The sequence below is a fragment of the Hippopotamus amphibius genome, chromosome 7, assembly GCF_030028045.1.
Source record: "Hippopotamus amphibius kiboko isolate mHipAmp2 chromosome 7, mHipAmp2.hap2, whole genome shotgun sequence".
Classification (NCBI taxonomy): domain Eukaryota; kingdom Metazoa; phylum Chordata; class Mammalia; order Artiodactyla; family Hippopotamidae; genus Hippopotamus; species Hippopotamus amphibius.
Window position 1 is genome coordinate 135,959,794 of NC_080192.1, and position 26,348 is coordinate 135,986,141.

The 26,348-nt window shown below is 35.6% G+C and overlaps 1 protein-coding gene across 3 annotated transcripts in view; it reads left to right on the top strand.

Annotated features, from left to right (window-relative positions):
- Positions 1 to 26,348, top strand: part of SMC6 (structural maintenance of chromosomes 6) — a 70,526-nt gene that overhangs the window by 17,346 nt on the left and 26,832 nt on the right. For all 3 annotated transcript variants that reach the window (XM_057742072.1, XM_057742073.1, XM_057742074.1), the window contains 15 exons: positions 802 to 938; positions 1,473 to 1,534; positions 4,930 to 5,010; positions 5,823 to 5,924; positions 10,865 to 10,984; positions 11,087 to 11,185; positions 14,315 to 14,461; positions 14,687 to 14,775; positions 14,954 to 15,118; positions 15,509 to 15,687; positions 16,762 to 16,966; positions 19,846 to 19,960; positions 20,836 to 20,993; positions 24,839 to 24,974; positions 25,884 to 25,964. In XM_057742072.1, the coding sequence (XP_057598055.1) occupies positions 802 to 938; positions 1,473 to 1,534; positions 4,930 to 5,010; positions 5,823 to 5,924; positions 10,865 to 10,984; positions 11,087 to 11,185; positions 14,315 to 14,461; positions 14,687 to 14,775; positions 14,954 to 15,118; positions 15,509 to 15,687; positions 16,762 to 16,966; positions 19,846 to 19,960; positions 20,836 to 20,993; positions 24,839 to 24,974; positions 25,884 to 25,964 (1,876 nt within the window). The remainder of the gene's footprint in view (positions 1 to 801; positions 939 to 1,472; positions 1,535 to 4,929; positions 5,011 to 5,822; positions 5,925 to 10,864; positions 10,985 to 11,086; positions 11,186 to 14,314; positions 14,462 to 14,686; positions 14,776 to 14,953; positions 15,119 to 15,508; positions 15,688 to 16,761; positions 16,967 to 19,845; positions 19,961 to 20,835; positions 20,994 to 24,838; positions 24,975 to 25,883; positions 25,965 to 26,348) is intronic.

Consider the following 26,348-nt stretch of genomic DNA (forward strand, 5'->3'; position numbering starts at 1 on the left):
TAACATTTTTGATAGATGTTCATATTAACCAGAGAAAGTACTATCTGCTTTTATATTTAAGGAAATTATAAGTATGTATTTATTAATGTCCTTCATTAACTTTTTAAACATTTTTCTACCAAGTCTTATTTTAACAGAAGTTAGAGTAGAAAAAATAAAGGTCGATTCCAACCCCCCCCATAATATGTTAAAATATACATGGCTGTAAATGCTCAGACTTCTTCAAAACTTTAAAAATAATTCTTTTGTAATGCCAATAAAACTTTAAGAGATTTTGAGATTTAGTTTACACTTCTTGATAGCAAATACTTTAGCTTTTTTTTCATTGCCAAGTAATAGAAGAATTAAAGTTGTTTCCCTTAATTCTAATCTTCTTAGAAAATATATTATTTCACCTTAATTCTTACTTCATCTTTCTTAGAGGCCTGCTGTTAGGATGATACTTTATTATATAATTTAGTGTAGTCAGGCAGTATAATATTGATTGTACATTGTGGATGGAAAAATGTGTAACTTATCCACATGATGTGAAACAACCAAAACTTAAATGGATTTTGTGCAGATGTATTTCTGTTATGGATAGAATAGTCAATTATTTTTTATAAAGTTTCTCTTCTTCACAGCGTTGTTGCTTGATGTCTTTAACATTATCCTGTAGTAGCCTGTCCACCATCAGCTGCTGATGTAAAGCTGCTTTTCAAATGAATCAGCTGAATTTCTTGGAGGTTCTTAAAATTATGGTAACTTGTGTCGTAATTGCCCTGTACCTTCATGTGACTTAGCTTAACCTTACTGCTTTAGCTCAGCAGATATCTCAATAACATTAAGGAACAGAGGGGATGATGCCTATAGAGCAAATGTGTACGGTGACTCCATAATTGTGCAACAGCACATCAGCATGGATGGAAGTCGATCTTATAAACTGAAAAGTGGAACAGGTTTGTTATGAATTTCTCTTTTTTTCATACAAAGTTTTAGTAAACATCCGGTTAAAAAGAGTTAAGTGATTGTGCTGGTATCATCGAAAGGACACTTCTTGTCTCTTGAAACCGCTTTCTTGCGAGAGGATTGGTTGGTTGCATGTATGTATACACACACATGTATATATACAAACATATTACACATAGTTGTTTTACCACAGGGCACTCTACAGCAAAAGCATGATTAGCAGAATTTGGGTCTGTTTGAAACAGGCTGTGATAAGTCATTTTGATGTCACCTGCAGACCTCCTTTCACCCCTGTAGTTTCTATCACATGTGGAAAGAGAAAGCCAAAGGTGGAAAAGGACATAATAAAGGAGGAGGAGTTGGGTGTAAGAGTTACTGGAGAGACAGATGAGAAGGAAAAGAAAATGTTTAGCTGTAGGAAGAAGAGAGACTAAGTAATATTTATATTTATAAATAATTGCTCATTTTAAAAAATTTTTATTGCCCTAGAAACAATCTGATCATTTTGTGTTTCTCATAACTAGGTGCTGTGGTTTCTACTAAGAAAGAAGAACTGATTGGAATTCTTGATCATTTTAACATACAGGTAATTGCTAAATTTGTGTTTCAGATTAGTAAATACAACTGGTTATTTTTTTGTGTGGTTTCATTTGTGGTGTGGAAAGAATTTAAATGGCCTCATATAAGTAAATTGACCACAGAAAAAACATATTTAACTGTTGTTCGTGAAGTTCCTTAAAGTTTCCTAATTCAACAGGAACCTTCAATGCATAATATAACATCTTTAATTTGACAGAACACGCAAGAATATCTTGTCTACACTAGTATGTGCTAAAATTTATATTAATAAAATTTGTTATAAAGTTTCTTTGCTTTCTGCTCTCCAAATCAGAATAGCATCATAGTTTCCTAAACTCAGTTGCTAAATTTTTATAGAAAGGAAATTTATTCTAGACATATAAAGAAAGCATTTCTTTATGTGTTTTGTAGTTATTTTATCATACCTATAGGAGACAAGATGAGTACATTCTGCTAAGATACTTTGACTGAATAATTGGAAATGGGGCTCATATAGTCCCATAACATTAGCACTGGAATCGTCTTTGGAGGTCATCTCATCTGGACCCTTTATTTTGTAGATGAGAAACTGGGAGCCAGCAAAAGTAAACTTGTACTTACAGTTGTCTAGGCGTGGGTACTGGGAGAGCCCGCACTGGGATCCAGGCATCCTTGTTCCATTCTAATGCTCTATCCATTGTATCACCCTGCCTTATTCCAGGATTAAGCGCCAAGAGTAGTCACCAAGGAAAAAGAAAAATTATGAGTCTGGGTCTCTTTCCCAGTTTGGTTTATAAATTTATTTATTTATTTTTATTGGCTGCATTGGGTCTTCATTGCTGTAGGCATACGGGTGTCGGTAACTGTGACACGTGGGCTCGTTAGTTGTGGCTCGCGGGCTCTAGAGCTCAGGCTCAGTAGTTGCGGTGCACAGGCTAAGTTGCTCTGTGGCCTGTGGGGTCTTCCCAGACCAGGGTTCGAACCCGTGTCCCCTATATTGGCAAGCGGATTCTTAACCACTGTGCTACCAGGGAAGCCCCCTAGTTTGGTTTAGAACAGGTTGTCCAGAAAAACTTTCTGTAGTGGTAGCAATATTCTGTATTATGGTGTCCGATGGGGTGGCCACTTGTGACTGAGAAATCTAATGTTTTATTGTATTTTACTTAAGTGTTGAACACTTCATGTGGCTAATAGCTTGCGTATTGAGCAACATAGGCTCAGAAAAATAATTAGTAAAATCTGGAGAAAAGCAGATACAGCAAATAAATTTGAGACTAGAACACAGGCCAATTTGTTAAGCGAAATCAGGAAAACCAAAAGTTAGAGTGTATGGAATCACAGGTGTTGGGAGAGCCTCGAAGGGTATCCAGTGTACTGTCACACTGCATGCTTACCCTGTGTGCCATCTCCACCAGGTGTTCCTTCAGCAGGTACTTGAGTGGGTGGCGAAATGACTTCTGCCTTAGGCTGCTAATTCCTTCTTTAGGTGGCTGTATTTATTAGAAAGTTGTTTTAATGGGAAAAGTTGAATAAAGTCTATTTCTCTAAGCTCCCACTTCCTTGGGGAATATAAAACATGTTTCTTTTCTTTTGAAATATTTGAAGATTGTTATCATAGCTCCTTTAGTCCTCTTGTACAATTCAGTTAATTAACTAAAGGTTCAAGTTCATTGATCAAAATATGAAAGGTCTAGAGCTGCACTTAATAAGTAACCACTGACCACGTGTGGATGAATATTGAGCACTCAAAATGTGGGTAATCCAAATGGAGATGTGCTCTAGTGTGAAACACGTACTGGAGGTTGAAGACTTACTGCAAAGGAATAACTCAGTTTTCGTATTGGTTACATGTTAAGATGATAGTATTTTAGATATATTAGATAAAAAATATATTACTAAAATTAATCTCACCTGTCTCTTTCAGAGACACATTATATTTTTAATGTAGCTACTGGAAAACTTAATTATATGTGTGGTTTGCATTATATTTTCATTGGACAGTGCTGGCCTAGAATTACCAGGAGGAAGGAGAGTGTTTAATATCTTTAAGTACCTGATTGTACTTGTCCCCCGTGCCTCTCCTTACTTTCTCTCTGAAGTTGACCTGTTTGTGTTTGCCTTTTACTTACTCCAGGGTCTTGACGGGTGAAGCTGCCAGATTTTTAAATAATCTCTAGAAACTAGGAACCCCATTTCAGAGGATGTAGAAAAAAAGAGTATGAGCTTTGGTGAAGCCATTAATCCAAAGTTGGTGATAAAATGTCTGTCATTAAAGCTAGTGCATTCAGTCTTCGTTTTAAGAAGTCAGATGCTGTGTGAAATTAAGATAGCACACAGGCCTTGTAAAAAAAAAATATGTGGCAATCAGAGTCTGGTCTACCTATATAATGAGAAAAATGTGATATGTAGAGATTTCTTTGTAACTGCACACATACTTTTCATCATCTTAGAAGAGAAGACCCAAAATCTTGCTTAACAGAACGGTTTTCACCACAGGTATACTAAATAAAGTACAATCAGTATTTTACAGGTGATAAAATGGGGTTAAACATTTTTTTCATTTATACTGGTCCTTCATATTCTGTACCTTACAAACAAGGTTATTTTCTAAGATATAAATTACTTTGTTATTAACACCAAAGATATAAATGAGAAATGACCTTGAATCTTTTTGAAACAAGTTGAATTAAAAAAATTGTTTTTTCAACTCCACTTTGAACTCTTCTTATACTCTTATTTTAACTGTACTTTAATTTGTTAGCCAGAGGTAGTTTTAATCCAAGTAAAGGCTTATTTAAAATTTCTCCAAAAAGATAGTAATGATTCCCGTATTTCCATTTATTTTACAATAGCCTCATGAGGAAGTAACAGGAAATAGGAAATCTGAAGAACTGCTGTATGAAAAATAAACAATATTTGTCATTATAGTTCTGATTAGAAGTAAATGAATTGGACTTGTATTTAGTTGGAGGAAGTAACTAACTTGCCTGAGGGTACAAAGGGGGTTCAGACAGAGCCAAATAAAAACCTGTCAGCTGACCCTCATGCTCTTCCAGCTCTGTGGTTTGATGGTTAACCAGTAGCATAGGAGGGGTATTCTATAAAACAGGTGAAAGGAATGAAAAGTTTCTAATAAAAACACTTCTTTAGAAAGTTCTTGTGCTTGTGGCCTCATATAATGGCAGAATATATAATTTTGACTGTAGTATTTATTTTAGTATCATGAAATTTTGAAATATTTTCTTTGCATTAAAAATTTGTAAGATTCTCTCTTAGTATATTTACTCTAATGCTCTAACCTTTGGCTAGTACGTAGCCTTCCTGATGGCACCATAGATCACTTGTAATGGATATTTCCTTTCACTTCTCTTTAAGGCATTAAAATGAAATATTTAAAGATAATCTTTTGTTTGTTTGTTTCAGGTAGATAATCCGGTTTCTGTTTTAACACAAGAGATGAGCAAACAGTTCTTGCAGTCTAAAAATGAAGGAGACAAATACAAAGTAAGAAGCACCAAACATTTATAAAGAATACATTTATAGATTATGCATATTAAGCATACTGACTATTACTGTTGGTCACATAATAAAATTAAGTATCTCTTTAAGCCACTTTTTAAAAAGCAGTATTGTAAGACTAATTTAGGAAGTTGTTAAGTAAGATGGAAGTATAATTTTCTTGGTAAATCCTTGCTTTAACTTTTTGGCTTTTAATTCTGAAAGAGAATGAATTCTAAAACTTATCTTTATGGAAATACAAGGGAATGATTGCCCATATGTACATAGTAACTTTTCTTTTTTCTTTTTTCATAATAACTTTTAAATGTTAGATTATTTAAAACTTTTTAAAAAGCCAACAAAATGTATGACCACAGCTTTACCTTACAGTATGACTTTTGAATGGGCTTTGGTCTTTCCTGTGCTAAAAATTTATGATGCATTAAGATCAAGGATACGAATGTTTTCTCTGTTTTCATGTTTCTTAAAGAATGGAAGAACAGTGAAAATAAGCTTTCAGAATGGTATAAATATCACATCAAATGTATTTTCTTTCATGGGGTTTTATGAGCTTTTGCAAATAAACATATATTTGCACGTTTAGTGTAAACATGTCATTGGTGTAAACATAGCACTTTAAGTAAATTTTGGGTTTGTAATAAAACATGTTCTTTTGTATTTGTATTTACTTGCTTAAGTATGTTTTTAGTGTCTTTTTACATGATTGGTCTGAAAGTTTTTAGAGACCGAATTCTTTTTTTCATAGTCCCCTGGAAGTTTACAAGCTCCTAATTATGTTTTTCTTGTTACTGATACAGTTCTTTATGAAAGCAACCCAACTTGAACAAATGAAGGAAGATTATTCATACATTATGGAAACAAAAGAAAGAACAAAAGAGCAAATAAATCAAGGAGAAGAGGTTTGTAAATATTTAATGCAATTATTTTTTGAGATCAGTCAAATACCTATAGTGCTTATCAGGTAAATGGTATTGTAAAATTATATTCCTATGTATCTATATATGTATATCTATATAAAACTAATAACATTTTTTATAGCACTCTTTCAGCTACAAGTAGTGTGGTTTTTACATTCAGAGTATTTATTAGCCTTTACTTTTTTGTTTTATGATAATGGGTATGTCCATGTCTTACTTCCTCTTTTAGACTATAATCTAGAGGACAGGGCAGTATCTAACATACTTACCCCTTGGTTCCACAATAAGATGTCACTAATTCCCACTTGGAAGTAGTTTAAAGACTATAATATTTCTTTTGATGGGAAAATAAGCACAAGCCTTAAGCTGGTATTAAACATAATATGCATTTATAATTATATACAATAGATAACTCTTTCATTACACTGGTATAATGTTAACATTCTTTAAGTTAAGCACTGATAGCTTGGTAGCAGCTGTGTGAATTTGCTTGAATTTGAAATCACTGAAGTCAATGTGACTTTTTTACTTAGATTTGTTTTTTTTCTGCTATAGCTTATTGTACTTTCTTCTTCTGATTCCTAAAGAGCCAAATTTCTGTCTGATCATTAGAGACCTCAGAGTTACAAGGGTAATGTTTCAGCTGTTCATCCAGTACATGAAGCCCCACCAATTTTTTTTTTTTATAAATTTATTTATTTATTTTATTGGCTGTGTTGGGTCTTTTTTGCTGTGCGCAGGCTTTCTTTTTAGTTGTGTTGAGTGGGGGCTGCTCGTTGTTGTGGTGCGTGGGCTCCTCATTGCTGTGGCTTCTCTTGTTGCAGGGCACGGGCTTTAAGTGTGTGGGCTTCAGTAGTTGCAGCACATGGGCTCAGTAGTTGTGGCTCACAGGCTCTAAAGTGCAGGCTCAGTAGTTGTGGCACACGGGCTTAGTTGCTCTGCAGCATGTGGGATCTTCCTGGAGCAGGGGTCGAACCTGTGTCCCCTGCATTGGCAGGTGGATTCTCAACCACTGTGCCACCTAGAAAGCCCTAAGCCCCACCAATATTTGTGTGATTCTGTATCTTGTTCTTTTGTCATTTAGTCAGTTTTATACAGTCATTTGCTTTCAGCAACTTCTTAGCATGTTCTTTTGAGATAGAATTGTTATTAATGATTGACTCAAGTCAAATTTCTTAGCTGTTACACTGACCTTTTTACTTCAAGTTTTTTAGGGACACATATTTAAAATTGGGTTTATAGTTATATGGTTCATTAAGTGAAAACTGAAAAAGCAAAGATGAGTATATTTATCTTTATTCCCTACATTATTCCTTCAAACCTGGGGTATGTGATAGTGTGCAAGGTGGCACTATAAACTAGAATTGATATAGCACACTTTCTTGAAGTATCAGTGTTATTATTGGGGAAAGGAAATATTGTATATTCAAACAAATGTACATAGTATGTATTAACATCTCTTTTAAAAACAATAAATCAGGACTTTGAAGAAATTTGTTTGCTTCAGACAGCTAGGTGTTTAAATACCCACTTTCTTCATGATATACTTTGTCATCAGCGATTGAAGATATTTTGGTTATGAAGTTTAGGAAGCGTGTCCTTATATTATGAAGCAGAGTTTCTTATGTATAATATGCATTTAATAAGAAATTTGTTCCTAATTAATTAAATGCACTATATTCTCTAAATAAACTCTGGGCTTGAATAGTTTCGTCTTTAACAATTAGAAGGTGACCTAACACAACATTGTAAATCAATTATACTTCAATAAAAATTAACAAAACAAAACAAAAAAACCCCAAGCAAACAAAAAAGGATTCAATGAGAGATGCAAATGAAAAGTAAAAAACAACAACAACAAAAAACCGAAATAGAATGTGATGGTTAGAAATTGGAAGTCACTCAGCCATCAGATATTAAGTTCACGTGCCTGCTAGCATTGTGCTTTGGCCATCACCATATAATGGCAAATACATACCAGGATTCTTGAGGTCATACACGTAACTATTCAGCAGAAAACAGATGGTAAATAATTGAGTGTGGTGAGTACTGCTAAAGGCGTTAAGGATTAGTTTGTGCAAAAGCACTTAACAGGATACTAGCAACGGGGGTTAGGAACAAGGCAGGGGCAGTGGGAGGGGTGTAAGGTAAGAACTGAAGGGTGAATAATACCAGGATGGTGAGAGTGAGGAAGTGTGTTCTAAGAAATAAGCATGGATGGAGTCTTGGGCAAGAGAGCGTGTGGTGTTTTTAAGAAGCGGAAAGAATTCACATTGTCTAGAGTGGAGAACACAAGAGTGAGAATTAAAGAGGCCAGATTGTGGAGGACCTTGTAAAATTTAAGGGCAGTATAGCACATGGATGGCTTGATTAAATGTGTATTTTCAGTATATCACTGCTACAGAAGAGAGTGAACTGCTGTAAGGGAAGAACAAACATAGCGAGATCAATACGGAAGGTATTATTGTTGTCCAGACAGACGATGATGGTGATTATTTAAGTGAGGGTAGTGCAGTGGTAACGTGGAGAGGAGCTTTGAAATGGTTTGGGCTGATGTTATGTGGGGCGTGGAGGCTAGTACATGCAAACAGAAGCCAGATTTGTGAGGCCGAAAACCAGGAAGAGCTAGAGACGGTTTTTAAGAAACTTGGATGGAAAGGGAGGACAACTTTTAGAGGAAGAGGTGGTGCCCAGGGGTGTGGATGATGGTGTTTTGTTTGTAAATGGGAAAGATAAGTAAAGATTTAAATGTGACCATGGAAAGGAGTCAGTGAAGAGAATTTAGTGGAAAAAAGATGAAAAGATGGGATGAAAACCTAACTAATTTAGACTTCCTGAGAAAGCAGAAGAGGGTTGGGTAGGATCCAAATAAGTGATAGGGACTGGACCTAAGTATAATGAAGCCACGTCTTCTGTTTTAGCAGGAGGAAAAGACTGCTTTAGGTTTATGTATAAGGTTGTTGAAAGCTGGAGGGGGTTTCTTTCTATAGCTTCAGGATTCTGTGAAATAGGCATCAGGGAGAATGAGTGGGAGATTAGGGTGGCGGGTGTATGAGGTTTGAAGAGAGCAATAATGGATCGAAAAATTCCTGAAGAATGAGAAAGTGACTTGGATAGGGAAACACACTAAGGTCTACAGCGAAGACCCTCGTTGAATATGGAAACCATAAATGAGGAGGAGAGGCTGTGTACTGAGGTGTGCAGCTTCAGAAGCTCTTCATCTATTACTCTGATTTTGGACGCAGGCAGCAGTGAGCGGCAGTTTACAGCAAGCAAAGCGCGCGGTAGCTGGAAGCAAGAGCTTAGTTCCCGGACCGGGAGTCCTAACCACTAGACCACAGGGGCCAGCGGCTAGGGCCTGGATCCCTAGTTCTTGCCAGCCTTGTCAAGAACGAATTCAGGCGAGGAGGCAGAAGGTAAAGAGAAAAGTAAAAAGTTTATTGGAAAAGCGAAATACGTGTGGTAAGACACACGGGTGAACTCAGGAGGGAGAGTTGTTCCTTTGGAAAGTTTCAGTCCATTATAAGGGGGCAGTTTTCTGGGTCTTTGTCTCCTTTCTGGCCAACTATCCTGCTTTGTCCCCATCTGGCTAATTTGTCTCAAGACCCTCCCTTCAGGTGCCCATGCACCTCTCAGCCAAGATGGATCCTGCCATGAAGGCATCTGGGAGAAGCAAGAGTCACCGTGGCCTAGAGTTTTTCCCTGACTTTTGACCCCCAAGGAGCCTTCCTGCACATGTGTGGTGTTTTCCTTGCCCCAAGGAGAGGGGAAGCAGAGATCCCTTGATCCTTTACTCAAACAAGGTTTTGCCCCCGCTTTGTTCTTGCCATGACTGTTATCTTAAGGCACCAGCAAGAGACAAAGCTTGGCTATTTACCTTGTCTCTGCCATTGCTTCCATCTCAGAGAGCAAACAGGAGGCTGATTTTAAATGCCTAACCTGAAGCCCAGCTATCTCCTATCACAGGAAATGCAAACAGGAGGCTAGTTGTAAGTGTCGGTCTGAAGCCCATTTTTTCCTTCGCCATGAAATGTAAACAGTTGGTCAGTTGTGAATGCCTTACCTGGAGCCCACCTATCTCCTGCCTCAACTATAGTTAGTTTTTGCTTGATGAGTTAGTTGATAAATTGTTAAGAGAAAACTTAAATAAGAAAAAATAGGACTTTCCTGGTGGCACAGTGGTTAAGAATCCACCTGCCAATGCAGGGGACAGGGGTTTGAGCCCTGGTCCAGGAAGATCCCATATGTCACAGTGCAAATAAGCCCACGCGCCAAGACTACTGAGCCTGGGCTCTAGAGCCCGTGAGCCACAGCTACTGAGCCCACGTGCTACAGTTACTGAAGCCCGAGCACCTAGAGCCCATGCTCCACAAGAGAAGCCACCACACTGAGAAGCCCATGCACTGCAAGAAGAAGTATCCTCTGCTCGCCACAAATAGAGAATAACCCGTGCACAGCAATGAGGACCCAAATGCAGCCAAAAATAATATACATAAATAAATTTAAAAATATATATATAACATTAGATTTTTAGAAAAATTTCCTTTTGAGACTTCCATTATTATTGGAATGTATCCAGGGTATACTTTGCCCAGAAGAACAGTCCAGTCTGTCTATCAGATAGGGAATTGCAAGAAAATGAGAAACTGGGTTTTGTCTATGCTTTTGTGGTCTTGAAACTTTTATTCCTTTGAAGAGTATCTGGCCATTTTTGTAGTACAGAAATTAACAAAATTATGGCACTTAATAAAAGTATAGCAAAGAACCAAAAATATTTTTATTTTTGCTTTGATTAGAGAAGTCATTTCCTAGCAGATCTTTTTCAGTACGTGTTTAGACAGTGTATTCCAAAGAAATACATTTGCAAAAAGTCTTGTCTTTTCATTGTTGGTAAGAAATATATTCTTTTTTCTTTCTTTAAGCGACTTACTGAACTAAAGCGCCAGTGTTTGGAGAAAGAAGAACGTTTTCAAAGTATTACTGGCTTAAGTGCAATGAAGACCAATCTAGAATACTTGAAACATGAAATGGCTTGGGCAGTGGTAATTTTCACTTAATTACTTATTCACACATATTTGTAATATACAGAATATACTTGGTTATAGTTAGTCTTATATGTGATTTGCTATAAAATTTTTTTTTAGGTTAATGAAATTGAAAAACAACTGAATGCTATTAGAGATAATATCAAAATTGGAGAAGATCGTGCTGCTAGACTTGAGAGAAAAACAGAAGAACAGCAGGTAATTATACTTTTTTTATACAGAGGTAGAAGTTGGTTGAGTGGTAAATAAAGAGAATAATTTTCTGTTGAGGGTTTCCACATGGACCTTTGTACCATAGAGCAAACCCACTCTATATTTACCTTTCCATTCTCTTTTTTAACAGCTTTATTGAGCTGTAATTCATATACCACACAATCCTCCCATTTAAAGTGTACAGTTCAGTGGCTTTTATGTATATTCATGGGGCTGTACAGTCACCACTGTGGAATTTCTCTGCTGTCATGCCAGAAGTAGATCTCCTAGCCTTTTCTTTCTTTATAGGAGCCCGCATGTACTCAGTGTGACTGACTTAACATCTTAATATTTTGTTCTACTTAGCTTACGAGCTTCTGGCTCCCAGGCTTGGTTGTAGTACAGGGTATAATCTTTCCCAGCTTGCTTTTCCCCCTCTACCTGTAAGCAGATAAGTCTTTTTCCTTTTAAGGGTTATAGCATTAATCTGTGAAAGGTATTAGATGAGTTTGTAAAAGTAATAGAAATGGTGAAGACAGTACATGTACTTCATGATATCTGGGCTGAATTTCTTGTTCCCTCTTCAGATAGTAAATGGAAATTCAACCCCACCCACTCTCTCACCTTAGATTTTCATTTCTGAGAGAATATCTTGAAATTTTTGCTCAGTTCTTCTCAGCTTCATCTCTTAGTTTGTCATAGAGGAGGACCTTGTTACTTTCCTTTTTGGATATTCCCCAATCTAAAAGTGAAATCCAGTCTTAGTAATAAGCGCTTAATTTTTTTTTCAAATGAGGAAAGGAGAATCTTGAGGCTGGGTGATAATTAGTTCTGTAGATATTTACTCTACCTGAGTATTTGGCCACGCTTTGTAGTAAATGGTAAATTTCTGGAGGGTTTGGACTGTATCTTATTTTATGTTTTTATCCTTCCCACCATGTCTTATATAAAAACTTTCGCATAGTGTATGCTTGTTTACTGATAATAGAATAACTGTTGAAGGGAAGGTTTCTGAAGAAATAGTGTCTAAAGCAGACTTTAAACTTATATTAACCTAATTTAAAACTGAAGATAGATGAATTATGTTTAGTTTGTATAACACCTGGACCAACTTCAATTTTTATAAAAAACAGTTTATACTACTGATGTCTTAATAATAGAACTACACTACCATTCTATATAATGTTTCCTAAATAGCCTACATATTGATAATTCCCTAATCTATATCTCCTGTTCAGACTTTTATCCTGAGCACTTGATTCAAATATCTGTCTTTCACATCTTTACCTACATGTTCCAGGCGCTTCAGACTTAGCATGTGTAGTTGAATAGCTGTGACAGAGACTTTATAGCCCACAAAGCCTAAAGTACACACTGTCTGCCTCTTTCTAGAAAAAATTTGCTGATCTCTGATCTAAATAGCTCTCCTATCTGTCCCTTCTAATCTATTCCTATTATCAGTGCCACATTTTGGTCCCTAATTATTTTTGTCCCGGAACATTACATTAACTTCTTACGGACATCATTTCCTTTAATTTTTCCCTTTACCTAGCCTTCCATGTGCTTCCAAAGTGATTATACACATAGATTTACATATAGTTTCATATCTTGTTTCCCTGTTGTCTAGAGGATTAAGTTGTAAGCTGATCATTGTGGAATCCAAGCCCCTTCTACCCCATCTCATCTCCCACCACTACCCTCTCAGTTTATGATCCAGACACATTTTTCATTCCTAAAATGATTTTAATGCCTTTCCACATGCTTTTCCAACTCCCTGTAATGCCTTTCCCCAACGTTTTTCCTGGTACATTTTGATTGCTCTTTCAAGTTTCAGCTCAAATGCTTCTTTGAAAGCATTACTGACTTTTTCTGACAGACCTATAAGTTCTTCCTCTGTGCTTTCACAATTATAAATATACATACCCTACTTAAGCATTATTGTGTCCAAACTGCATGATCAGTTTGCATGTTTGTTTCTCTGCTAAATTTAATTGTTACTTGAAGACAGTTGTCACTATATATTTGTATCCCCAGAAGATAGCACATTTGTTGGATAACTAACTGTGAAATTAAAGTTAAAATATATTTTAGCATTTTAAATTATTAGGGAAATGCAAATCAAAACTACAATGAGGTATCACCTCACACCAGTCAGAATGGCCATCATCAAAAAGTCCACAAATAATAGATGCTGGAGAGGGTGTGGAGAAAAGGGAACCCTCCTAAACTGTTGACAGGAATGTAAATTGATGCAGCCACTATGCAAAACACTATATAGGTTCCTTAAAAAACTAAAAATAGAGTGACCATATGATCTAGCAATCCCACTCCTAGACATATATCCAGAAAAGGCGAAAACTCTAATTCGAAAAGATACATGCACCTCAATGTTCATAACAGCACTATTTATAATAGCCAAGACATGGAAGCAGTCTAAGTGTCCATCAATAGATGAATGGATAAAGAAGATGGGGGTGCGGGGTGTGTGTGTGTGTACACATACACAATGGAATATTACTCAGCCATAAAAAAGTAATGAGATACTGCCATTTGCAGCAACATGGGTGAACCTAGAGATTATCGTACTAAGTTAAGTAAGTCAGACAGAGAAAGACAAACATTATATGATATCGCTTATATGTGGAATCTTAAAAGATAATACAAGTAAACTTATTTACAAAACAGAAACAGCCTCACAGACATGGCAAATTTATGTTACCAAAGGGGCAAGGGGTGAAGGGTAAATTAGGAGTATGGGATCAACATATATGCACCACTATATATAAAATAAACATCAAGGACTTACTGTATAGCACAGGGAACCTATATTCAATATCTTGCAATAATCTATAATGGAAAAGAATCTGGAAAAGAATATATATATATGTATATGTGTAACTGAATCACTTTGCTGTATACCTGAAAATAACACAGTATTTTAAATCAACTATATGTCAATAAAGATATATATTTTAGCACTTTATGTAATTATGTTTGTTTACTTAATTAATGTCTCAAGTTTAGTTAGAGCAAAATTTAGTTTATTTGAAATGTGAACCATATGTAATTATTTTTTAATTTTTCTGTTTATTGAAGAAAAATAAAATGTACTGTAACAATGTCATTTTCTTAAAGGTCAGACTTAATGAAGCAGAAAAAAAATACAAGGACATTCAAGATAAACTAGAAAAGATTAGTCAAGAGACAAATGCACGAGCACCAGAATGTATGGCATTGAAAGCAGATCTTACTTCTAAGAAAGGGGCCTATAATGAAGCTGAGGTGAGAGAAATTTTCCTGTATTAAAAATTGCATATCAAATATAAATACTATCTATTTATTTTTAAAAGTAGAGGTTTTGTAATTGTATAGCTTTCAGATATTAAAAAAATTAATGATTTCATATGGCCATATATGTTTTAAAAATATATTTCTACATATATTCAACCTCTGATTTGACAGTTAGGTGAAAGTGGTCTTGAATGGAGTGTGTCTAATTTTTTGTAGGTTTTATACAACCGTTCCCTAAATGAGTATAGAGCATTAAGGAAAGATGATGAGCAGCTCTGCAAAAGAATTGAAGAACTGAGAAAAAGGTAAGATAGTTACTTTGCAGTTTTCACGGTTATCTCATTTTGTAATGAAGTAATCCAGGTGAAATGAAGTATTTTATTTTGTGTATTATTGCTAAAGGAATTTTATCACATTGCTTTATGTTTTTTAAGTGTTAGGTTTTCCGTTTAACATTTTCCACTTTGGATTATTTACCATTAGTGCTGATCAGTCTTTGGAACCTGAACGGTTGGAAAGGCAAAAAAAAATATCTTGGTTAAAAGAGAGAGTAAAGGCCTTACAAGATCAAGAAAGTTCAGTCAATCAAGATATCGAACAATTTCAGCAAGCCATAGAAAAGGACAAAGAAGAACATACCAGAATTAAGTAAGTGTCCACATCCTTATATTTTTTTCAGTTACTTGAAAATCATATAGTTTTCCTCTTTATATGGAAAGAGAATACATGTTTTATTTTGTTCTTTCTCACAATAAGGGATCTTTTAAAATCACTTTCCTAATAAGACTTCTTAAACTTGTAGAATTGGACAGTTTCTGGAATTTCTAGCCCTCGTCATTATTGCATTTTTTTTCATGCTAAGTTTTGAAGTCTTCTATTTTTTCCTGGTAACGCAATTGTTTTCAAATAAAGAAATCTGCTTTCAGTTTTTAGGGTAGCTGTGTCATTCATTGGTATGCAAGTATTAGGGGAAAAGACTAAGTATTTCTGTTTAACTGTATCACATATCTGTTTTGTTTTTCCACTTGTATTTTTTAGGAGTGAAGAGTTAGATGTGAAGAATACACTGAACTATAATCAGAGGCAGCTGAAAGAATTGAAGGATAGTAAAACTGATCAACTGAAAAGATTTGGCCCTCATGTTCCAGCTCTTCTTGAAGCCATAGATGATGCCTACAGACGGGGGCATTTTACCTATAAACCTGTAGGCCCTTTAGGTATTTGTCATCAATTAGTCAGGATATAATAAAATTTAGAAGTACATTTTTATTTTCAGGAAGGAGTCTGTTGAATACAGTTTTAAAATGCTGTTATCAAAGAATTTTGTAGTTATATGTAGCCTTTTTATATATTTTAAGAAATAATGATAAAATCACCTTAAACTTTGTAACTTTTCTCTTGTATCTTTTAAGCATAAAAGAACCAAAAGAAAGAGAACTTAGGAAAAGGACAAGTAATTATGGAGTTGAATAATCTGGTTCTGATTTTTTTCCCTGAATGAATAAATCAGTGAACTAATTTGCATGTAATTAATTAGTAGGAAAATTCAGTGATATTAAGATATAGTTAAAAGACCAATCACCACCTGAATTCTGTGTGAAACCTGAGTTTTGTGTAAAACTTTATAAAATGACTTGTCTTTTTAAGTTTCTGTTTAGCATTATTTCTAAGTTCTCTTTCAGCTGTAAACCTGGGATTATTATCTTCATATATACATGAGAACAAAAATCGATTGAGTTCTGAGGAGTTATCTCTAATTCTATACATCATTAGGTGGAAATGGTGCTTTAAATATAAATATATATTTTTTAGTAAAGTACTGTATAAATACAGTATTATGTACTGTATTAAGTATTGTAGTAATGTGTCTCATTTAAATGATATGTACCTCTATACTAGGGCCCATTTCAATAGATGTATTTTTTTCCCTCTCTAAATCTAAAATTTCAATATTAGTCAGTTTTGCCGAAAATAGTGAAGCGTCTATAACTCTTATGGCTTGATTTTCAAAACACCGTTCAGAGGCTGGACTAGTATTATGTATATATACATAAGAAAAACACTTGATTTACATTAGAGCATGACAGCTTTTCACCTGATTCGGTGGTTTTTTTTCCCAGTGTATCCAGTGGGATGGGAGTATTTCCCATTTGGTTAAAATAAGATCTGTAATATCATTTAAATTTCTTCATATGGAAATATTTTAGTCATTTATGAACTATTATAAAAAGATAGTTACATTAACATTTCAAGTGTTTATGGGCCTTTTAATAATTTTCTCTCACTTTCAGGAGCTTGCATTCATCTTCGAGACCCTGAGCTTGCTTTGGCTATTGAATCTTGCTTAAAAGGACTTCTGCAAGCCTATTGTTGCCACAATCATGCTGACGAAAGAGTGCTTCAGGCACTGATGAGAAGGTTTTACTCACCAGGGACCTCACGGCCACAGATAATAGTTTCTGAGTTTCAGAATGAGATGTATGATGTAAGACACAGGTAATTAAATACCGTTTCTGGTTTTGCTTAGTTATGTGCAAGCTCAGAAAGAATTAGCACATTTTTAATGTTAACCGTATCTACACTACTGATTTATAAAATTCCGTCAAGCCACGTCTTTAATTTGAATCTAGGCATTGGAGATACGTGGATAAAAGAGAGATACTCCCTGCCTTTGAGGTCCTTACACGGGAAATAGACTTAGTGTGGCTTAGAAATTGTACTGACGAGGGAAATGGTGCAGACCTGGCCACGTTAAGAGGGAGGGTGTACGGAGGAACTTGGGCACTCCTTACAGTTCCGCTCTAGGTGGTTTACAGATTCCATAAAGAGCTGTGATTGTTTTCTTTGAGGATCCTAACCATACCCGAACTGGTCTCTTTGTTAGCTGCTGGCTAGCAGTGTGTGTGTGTCTGTGTGTGTGTGTGTCTGTGTGTGTGTGTGTGTGTGTGTGTCTGTCTGTCTGTGTCTGTGTCTGTGTCTGTGTCTGTGTCTATTCCTGTGTGTGTATTCCTACAAGCTGGTAGGAGCAGGCCTGTCTAGCAGTGGCCCAGGCCTGCTTGAAAGTGCTTGCTCCTTCCCAGCTCCTTCCCACATAGTAACCTGTGCTTTCAGTGGAGCAGCCAGGGTCTGTGTTTTACCACGTTTCCCTACCACGTCCCCTCCCTCTTAGACTCCTGCTCCCCCTCCTCTCTCCCCTCACTCCCTAAGTTGTTTCATTGACACTACTTGACATTTCTAGAGCACCCATCCCCTATTCTTTCCTCTTTGTTTTTACTTCCACTTGAACTCTGTCCTAAGGTTACTGTCCTATTTCTCTGCCTCTTTTTACAGGGAAAAGTCCCCAGAAGAGTTGTCTGTATCACTCATTTCTCTCTTCCCCTTCTTTCTTGAACCTACTCCAGTCAAGCTTTCATAGCTTCATCACATACCAGGGCAGCTCTTGCTCAGGCACCAGCAAGCCTTGCCTGGCCTGGGACTGTCGTCCTTCCTTCCTACTCGCTGACTTGACCACCAGCAGCATTTGACCATTTAATTTTTCCTGAAACACTTTTTTTTCACGTGGTCCCTGGGATATCACTCTTCTTGTTTTCCCAAATCTCTAGGTATTCTTTTTTTAATGTCTTTTGCTTATTTCTCCTCACTTGGGAACCTCTAACGTCAGTGTTCCAGACCTTTTCTCCATGTGCATCTATCTACTCCCAGCACTTACTCCCTGGGTGAACTCATCCAGTTTCATGGCTTTAAATATAGTCCAGACACTGATGATCACCAAATTATGTTTCTAGATGGGCTCTTCCCTCTGAACTCCAGAATATAGTACATTCAATTTATATTTTCCATTTTGATGTCCAAAAGACATGTTAAACTTAACATATCTAAAAGCCACAGTCCTGGGATCTACTCTGAAATCTGCTCTTCCTATAGTCATCCCGGTCTCCATTTTTCAGCTGCTCAAGCCTAAATCTCAATCCTCCTAGATTTCTTTCTGCCATCCCACATCCTACTGGCTATACTTTATAAATGTATCCAGGATCCAAACACTTCTGCAGTGAACACCCTGGTTCAAGCCCTTATCATGTCTCAGGTGAGTTTTGCAAAGGCCAGTCTTCTTGCTTCTGGTTCCCTTCCATCCACACTCTCAATATCACAGCCAGAGTAAAGTCAGACCATGTCATTCCTCTGCTCAAAGCGTCCTGTACATGCTTATCCTTTTTAGGCCTAACTATAACCTCTTGGGCCCCATGATCTGTCCTTTTGCCATCTCTCCTGTTCTTGTGTCCAGAAGCACTCCCCACACTGCTCATCCACCACAGCACACCAGCCTCCTGGCTTCTCCAACAGCCCTTTTCAGGATCTTTGCAAGTGCTGCTCCTTGGGCAGGAAATGGTCTTCTTCAGGATGCTAATGTGACTCTCATTTCCTTCGGTGTCTGCCCATTGTCACCTTAGTAAGGCTTTTCCTGACCTTTTTTTATGGAAAAGCACTGTATGCTACTTTTTCTGTCTCCCTTCAATAGAATGGAAGCTCCATGGGAGAAGGATATAGTCTGTTTTGTTTATTGCTATCTCCCCATCCTCTGAGCAGAATCTGGCACATAGTAGGTACTCAGTAAATACATGTTGAATTATTGAATAAGTGGAAAACATATATATACAAAGATAACTTATTTGTTTTGAAATTCTAGAACCAAGAAAGCACCAAGAATGCCATTGCCATTTCCCCATGTGTTTTAATTAATTAACTTTTATGTTTATATATAATAGTATAAGATTTAAGGAAATTGTAATGATTTATTATAACAGGCAATAGGACATAATGATTAAGAATCTGGGTTCTAGAGCTGAGCTGCCTGGTTTAAATCCTAGCCTGAGCACTTAGCTAGCATTGGAGAACTTATTAAACTCTCTGAAGCTTCCTCATTCGAAAAAAAAAAATGGAGAGAATAATATTATCTATCTCATACAGTGGTTTTGAGGATTAAATGAGCTATACAGGTATCTGCAAGGGATTGATTCCAGGACCCTCTGTGGATACCAAATTCTGTGGATGCTAAAGTCCCATGGTTGGCCCTCTGTGGCCACAGTTCCACATCTGCTGATTCAGACAACCATGGATACGGCAGTGCAGGCTGTATTCATTGAAAAAGAATCCACGTGTAAGTGGACCTACGCAGTTCAAACCTGTGTTGTTCAAGGGTCAGCTGTATTTATAATATGCTTAGAACATTTGCTAATAAAATAAACCTATTACAGATGTTTTCAAATGTTATCACATATTTTTCATGTCTTGTTTTTATCATCTCCTCACCCATTTAGAAAATATACAGGTGTAGTTAAAGTTTGCCAAGTTAATCATTATATGTTTTTGTCTCCTAGAGCTGCTCATCATCCAGAGTTCCCGACGGTTCTGACAGCTTTAGAAATAAATAATGCAGTTGTTGCAAATAGCCTAATTGACATGAGAAGCATAGAGACAGTGCTCCTAATCAAAGTAAGACCAGATGCTTGCTGTATTTTATATTATTTTTAAGTTGCTAAACTGAGGTTAGTTACATAAATTCCTATTCCGCTCAAGTACTTTACTTGATATTTTATGAATTCTTTTTCTTAAAAAGAACTTGGAGCTCTGTAAAATAAATCAGTGTTTATTCTTCACCAGTATATGTATTTCTGTTGATATGTACTTGTTAGATTCGATCACCAATATTGTGTTTCATCTGTTGGCATAAATATGCTAGGAAGGGACAAGGAAATTCAAAACAAATCTGTAAAACAAACAGTCTCTTTTTCTCATTAATAGAAGCTGAGAGGCGATGGTACTCATCGTCCAAATGCGTATATGTGAATTGCAAGTTCATATGGTAATTATTTGCGGGCTTGGCCCTCTCAAATTTTAGACAGATACTTGAAAGAAAATAATGAAGTCCTCTTGTGAAGGTCTGTTCCAAGGAAGGTTGATTAGACCTCAGTTAAGCCTAATTCCCTTTTTACTTCCTCTAGGAAGTAAAATATTAAATATTTCCAGACTTTGCCTACATAATTCAGTATACTGATCTTTTATCGGAATTTGATATTCACTCACATCTTTTCTATGTTATAAAAGACATTTAGAAAAAAATAAGATTTCTAAGGTAAATATTTTCATGTGAAAAGGTACTTAAAATTTTAAATTTTAATGGATAGCAATACTAGAATTTAAAAATAAAATATATCAGTGTCATAAAACATTGTTTCCTATGTTTTAAATAGTTTAATATTAAAAATACTTGAATCTTAAAGTAGTGATAGGTAACATTTTGAAATTATATACAGCAGAAATGGTTTGGCATATTTTAAAAATGTATTTTCCCCTCTATTTTTTTGTAGAATAATTCTGTAGCTCGTGCAGTAATGAACAAAAAGCCACCCAAGAATTGTAGAGAGGCTTTCACTGCTGATGGTGATCAAGTTTTTGCAGGGCGTTATTATTCATGCAATAATAAAAGACCTAAGTTTCTAAGCAGAGATGTGGATTCTGAAATAAGGTTGGTGTCCAGCATAGCTTTACTATATTGTTTCCAGTACTTCTTTGGGGTTCATTTCTTTTCATATTACTCTATTAGTAGTTATGTCAGTGAAGAATTGGGAGTAACCTGTGTGGTCTTAAAAGATCATTTAGCTGGATGTAGAATTCTAGATTGATGGTTATTTTCCATCATCACTTGATGACAGTATTCTGGGCTTGAAGAGCCGGTCTGCACATTGTTTATTACGTGTCTGCAAGGAGGTAAGGAGCTTAACTCAGAATGTAAATCAGCTACATCACTCTACCAGTGTTTAGTTTTGCTGATTTCTCTAAGCGAGAGTACAAGTTTGCTGGTTTATATTCTGGCTCAGGGTCCTTGTTGTGTCTGTGCCTGGTACTTTGAGTTGCACTGTTCTAGAAGAAAAATCAATCAGCACCATTAGAACACATGCTTAGGCAAATAGAGCAGCTAGAGGAGACAAAGTGAGAAGGCGAACAAAAAACTAAATGTACTTTAATAAGATTCAAATGCGTGCAAAAAGAATTTTTGGTACAAAACCACATGATTTTCCCAACTGAACTGTCAGCTGATGAATTGATAGGATGTAACTGACCTAGAAGACCTCAAATAGAAGAACTTAGAACTTAAGTGAAAGATCTAAGAAAACTGAGTAAAAGTGAAAATATTCTAAATGGCTTTTATATGTAGAGGGAATGAGTTTTTTTGAAATAGATACCTGATTTCAAGCTATATTAGTTATTTTTGTGTGATTATGAAAGCAGCACAAAGCAAAATAACCATAATGGATATTGGAAAGTTTAGAAAAAATTTCTTTTTTAGCAACAGAAAACTGTTGAATGACCAGCAACTTGCTTATTACAGCACTCAACACACAGTTTAAATTGACACTGAATCTCTGCGATAGGATGGATGAAAGTTCATCAGTGTCTGAATGCACCCGTATAAAAGTGACCTGTAAAGTGATAAATTGTCTACTGTGCCATGACACTTAAATCAGGCCCTTCTAATTCTTGACTGGGTGAGACTAAATTATATAGTGCTCAAGCAAACATGAATGCACATGCATAAGCAGTACCATGGCAGTGTTACTCTGTGTAATTCATGCATTTGTGTCCCACATATTTAAAAAAAAGTCTGACATTCTTGGAAAAGGTTGTAAGGGTATCAGCAGCACATCAGGATCCCTGATTCTAGCATTTTATTAGTAATGGTTTCATATTACTTTTGAAGTTGATAATTGGCTTCATTTTTAGCTAAAAATATTTGCATCAATATGTAGTAGACAGAGCTTTTGTTTTAAAAGCCAGGCGAACGTTTTTTAAAAATTGTTTCTCACATTGATAAACGTTATTTATTGAAAATGTACTAAGTTATTGTGATCCTTAAATGATATATGTGTCATGTTTTGACCTGAAACAGTATGACAGTTGTCTGGTATTTGGAAGTTTAAAAAAATTCACTGGTGTTTTTTAAATACAGAAAAATATAAAGTGGAAAACAAAAGTAGCTCATAATCCCATTTCTCCATAGTCCCTATTGACATTTTAAAAATGATTAAAAGTAATGTATGCATATGGTGAGAAAATTGAAACTGCAGAAATGTGTGCAATAAAAAGTGAAGCCCTCCCCCCCACTTAGTATAATATTTTCGGGGTTCATCCGTTTGTCCTGCGTATAAGTATGCGAGTGGTTTCTGTGTCCTGCATTTTTGTCTCTCAATATTATATCTTGGAGATTGTTCCATATCAGGACACTTAGAGCTGCCCCTTAGTATGGCTGTTCCATAATCTACTTGACCAGTTCCTGTTGATGGAAGTAGATGTTGTCTGCAGTTTTCTCCTACTATAGCAGTGCTGCAATGAGAATGCACATGTGTGTCTTGGCACACTTTTGAAAGTGTATGTACAGCTTAAATTCTAAGTGGTGAAAATGCTGAGTCAAAGGATATGTGAATTTAAAAATTTTTTAATAGTCATTGCCAAATGACTGTCATTGTTTTATTAACGTACAATTTATGACCCAGTTTTAAATATTTAATAACATTAAACAATTACTAATATTTTTAATACTTAATAATATTAAATGAACCCTAATATTTATTAAAATAAATAATTTAAATTTTATTTTGTTATTGTATAAGTTGGTCATTTAATAGCAATTGCCAAAGGACTACAGAATGATTGATTCCCTAATCCTCTCTCATACTATGAATATATGAAGAATGCTTTTCTATACTCTCATCAACTCAGCACTGACAGATTCCTGTTGATGAAAGATGGCTCTGAAAAAGTTTTTGCATCTGGCCCCATTTTTTTTTTTTTAATTTTCTCATTTTTCTTTTTCTTTCTTTCTTTCTTTATTTAATTTATTCATTGGCTGCGTTGGGTCTTCGTTGCTGCACACGGGCTTTCTCTAGTTGCTGCAAGCAGGGGCTACGCTTCATTGTGGTGTGCAGGCTCCTCATTGTAGTGGCTTCTCTTGTTGTGGAGCGTGTGGGCTTCGTTAGTTGTGGCATATGGGCTCAATAGTTGTGGCTCATGGACTCTAGAGCACAGGCTCAATAGTTGTGGCACACGGGCTCAGTTGCTCCATGGCATGTGGAATCTTCCCAGAGCAGGGCTTGAACCCATGTCCCCTGCATTGGCAGGCGGATTCTTTACCACTGCGCCACCTAGGAAGTCCCATCTGGCCCTATTTTTACCAGAAATACCACAATTACTCTCCTCCTTTTCTCATTTTATCATTTGTTTATCATTCATTCAGCTAACATCATTGTTTTTTTTTTTTTAATTTTTAGAATTCCACAAAGTAGCATGGTTATAATAGTTCATAAAATTTAAGATGCTCTATTATTTTATATACCAGTGAAAAAGAAAAGTATTGCTAGTTGAACCATGGACTGGAAGATGATTTCAGAATTCAGAGATGTTAAAATGTAGAAAAATATGTATCTTAGTGAAATCTGGCATACACTCTATCAGAGAAAAGTTGTTCTTTACACAGGTGGTTCTCTTCCACCAGGCACACAGTTTTAGAAGACAGGTGCTTGGATCAATGAGGCAGGAAAAGATCACTTCTGAAGACACTTGCCTCTGCTGGCATGGAGACCCTTAGTGGCTTTGGTATCTGCTGACCTTATCTTCCATCTCTTTTCATTGTCCTTCTCTCCTTCCCTTTCACTCCCCACACATTCATAGCGTTTATGCACCACAGTAAATGTTGAGCTGACCATTAGTTTTACTGGCCTTCAGTTTTGTTTGTTTGTCTGTGCTTTCATGTATTTCTTTTTTTTTTTGTACAACACAAATTTATTTGCTTATCATGATGGAGGCCAGAAGTTTCAAATCAGTTACACCGGGCCCCTTCATGTATTTCTTTCCATCTTCTTTAGTTGGTCCAGATGGTGAAAACTTCAGAGAATACAAGTCAGTTGTCACTTCTCCCAGTCTTGCTGTTATGTTTCCGTATTATTGTGGGCATGTAGTCCTGTTCACGTTTCAGTGTTATGGTTTATTTCATGATGTTTTGCCTTTTTGTTTGATTTCTTTATGCCTTATTTCTTTTCCTACCTCTGCCTATCACTGTGTACAATGCCTATCACAGATAAATCATAAGTACTTATTAATGAAATAAGTAAAATTTAATTCCAGTTTAGAAGATGTTTTTTGAAATCTCTATCTTCATGTTATGAATTCCTTGGTAGGAATAGAGAACTGGTTTAACTGCATAGGGTTTTGCAAAAAAGCTATTACAAATAGGGCTTTCCTTGTAAAAGATCTAAGTGTTTGTAATGTTCGGAAGTAAATTTAAAGTATTTTTTTTATCCTCTCTTCTCCATTAAGTGACTTGGAGAATGAGGTTGAAAATAAGAAAGCCCAGATATTAAATCTTCAGCAACATTTGTCTGCCCTTGAAAAGGATATTAACTGCAATGAAGAACTTCTTAGAAGGTGCCAACTACATTATAAAGAGTTAAAGGTAAAAAAAACATCATTTTGTTTTCTCAGCTTAATCATTTCCAAGTTATTTTTAAGCTCTTAACATTCATTTAGTTAGACAAGTAGTTCTCAAATATTTTGGCCTCAAGCCCCTTTACAGTCTTAAAAGAGATTTGGTTTGTGTGGGTTTTATCTATCAGTATTCATATTATTAAAAATTAAAGAAAAATTTAAGAATATTTATTAATTCATTTAAAAATAATAAGTACATTATGTATTAACATAAATAACATTTTTATGAAAAATAACTATTTTCCAAAACCAAAAAGATTTAGTAAAAAGATTAACCTTTTTTTTAAATATTTTTTTTAAATCTCTAGTATCTGGCTTAATAAAATTCAACTGAACTGTCACATCAGCTTCTGTAATCAGTCTGTTGCAGTATTGCACATCATAGTTATAAACCTCCTGTACACTTGTAAGAAATTGATAGTTAAGGTGGTCTTAAAAAAATAATGCCTTAGTGTTTTTATGAAAATAGTTTTGACCTCATGGACCCTCTGAAAGAGTCTCAGAGACACCCAAGAGATACTAGGACTGGACTTTAATCTTTGGAGTAATCTTTCCGTAACTCGAGACTGGATGTTTCAGGAAAATACTTTTTCTGTGGACTTAATCAACACTGTCATCATTTTAAAGGCTAAGATGGAGTACTTACATCTGCTTTTTGCACCAGAGTGGATTAGCAATAATGGTGATCAAGGCAGACTTTATACATAATTTTCTTTGGTTCATTTAATACTAATGTATCCTTTTCATTAACTATGGAATCCTTTTGTAACATAAAGCAGAATAGACCTTTGTTGATTAATACATCCTTCCCAGGCTTTTTGTTTTTATTTTTCATTTATTTCTATGTTACTAAAATCTCAATACTTTTTTTCAAAAGGTGAAAATAAGAAAAAGTATTTCTGAAATTCGGGAACTTGAGAATATAGAAGAACACCAGTCTGTAGATATTGCAACCTTGGTAAGATTTTTTTCCTCAATTTAAATGTAATATTAAAGGACAAAGCTGTCATTTAGGTTAAGATTATCTACTCTCAGCTTTTTGAAAAAAATCCTTTTTCGAGACTCCTTTTTATGATTGCTATCTCCATTTACAAATAAGGTAGAAACTGCCTGGTGTATGGCCTTCAAGTTCCTTAATATTTTGTATATATAACTTGCATGCATTGTAATTGATTTTGTCTTCTTCTATTGATACATGAAATAAAACTTTATCAGAGCTTAATGTGCATCTAAACAGTGCCCTTTCAAACCAAACTACCTAGCATAGTATTCTTCACAATTAATCAGTGTCAGTATTAGAGATATCTTTTAGTCATTTGTAGTTGGTCTCTTTGCATTAGTT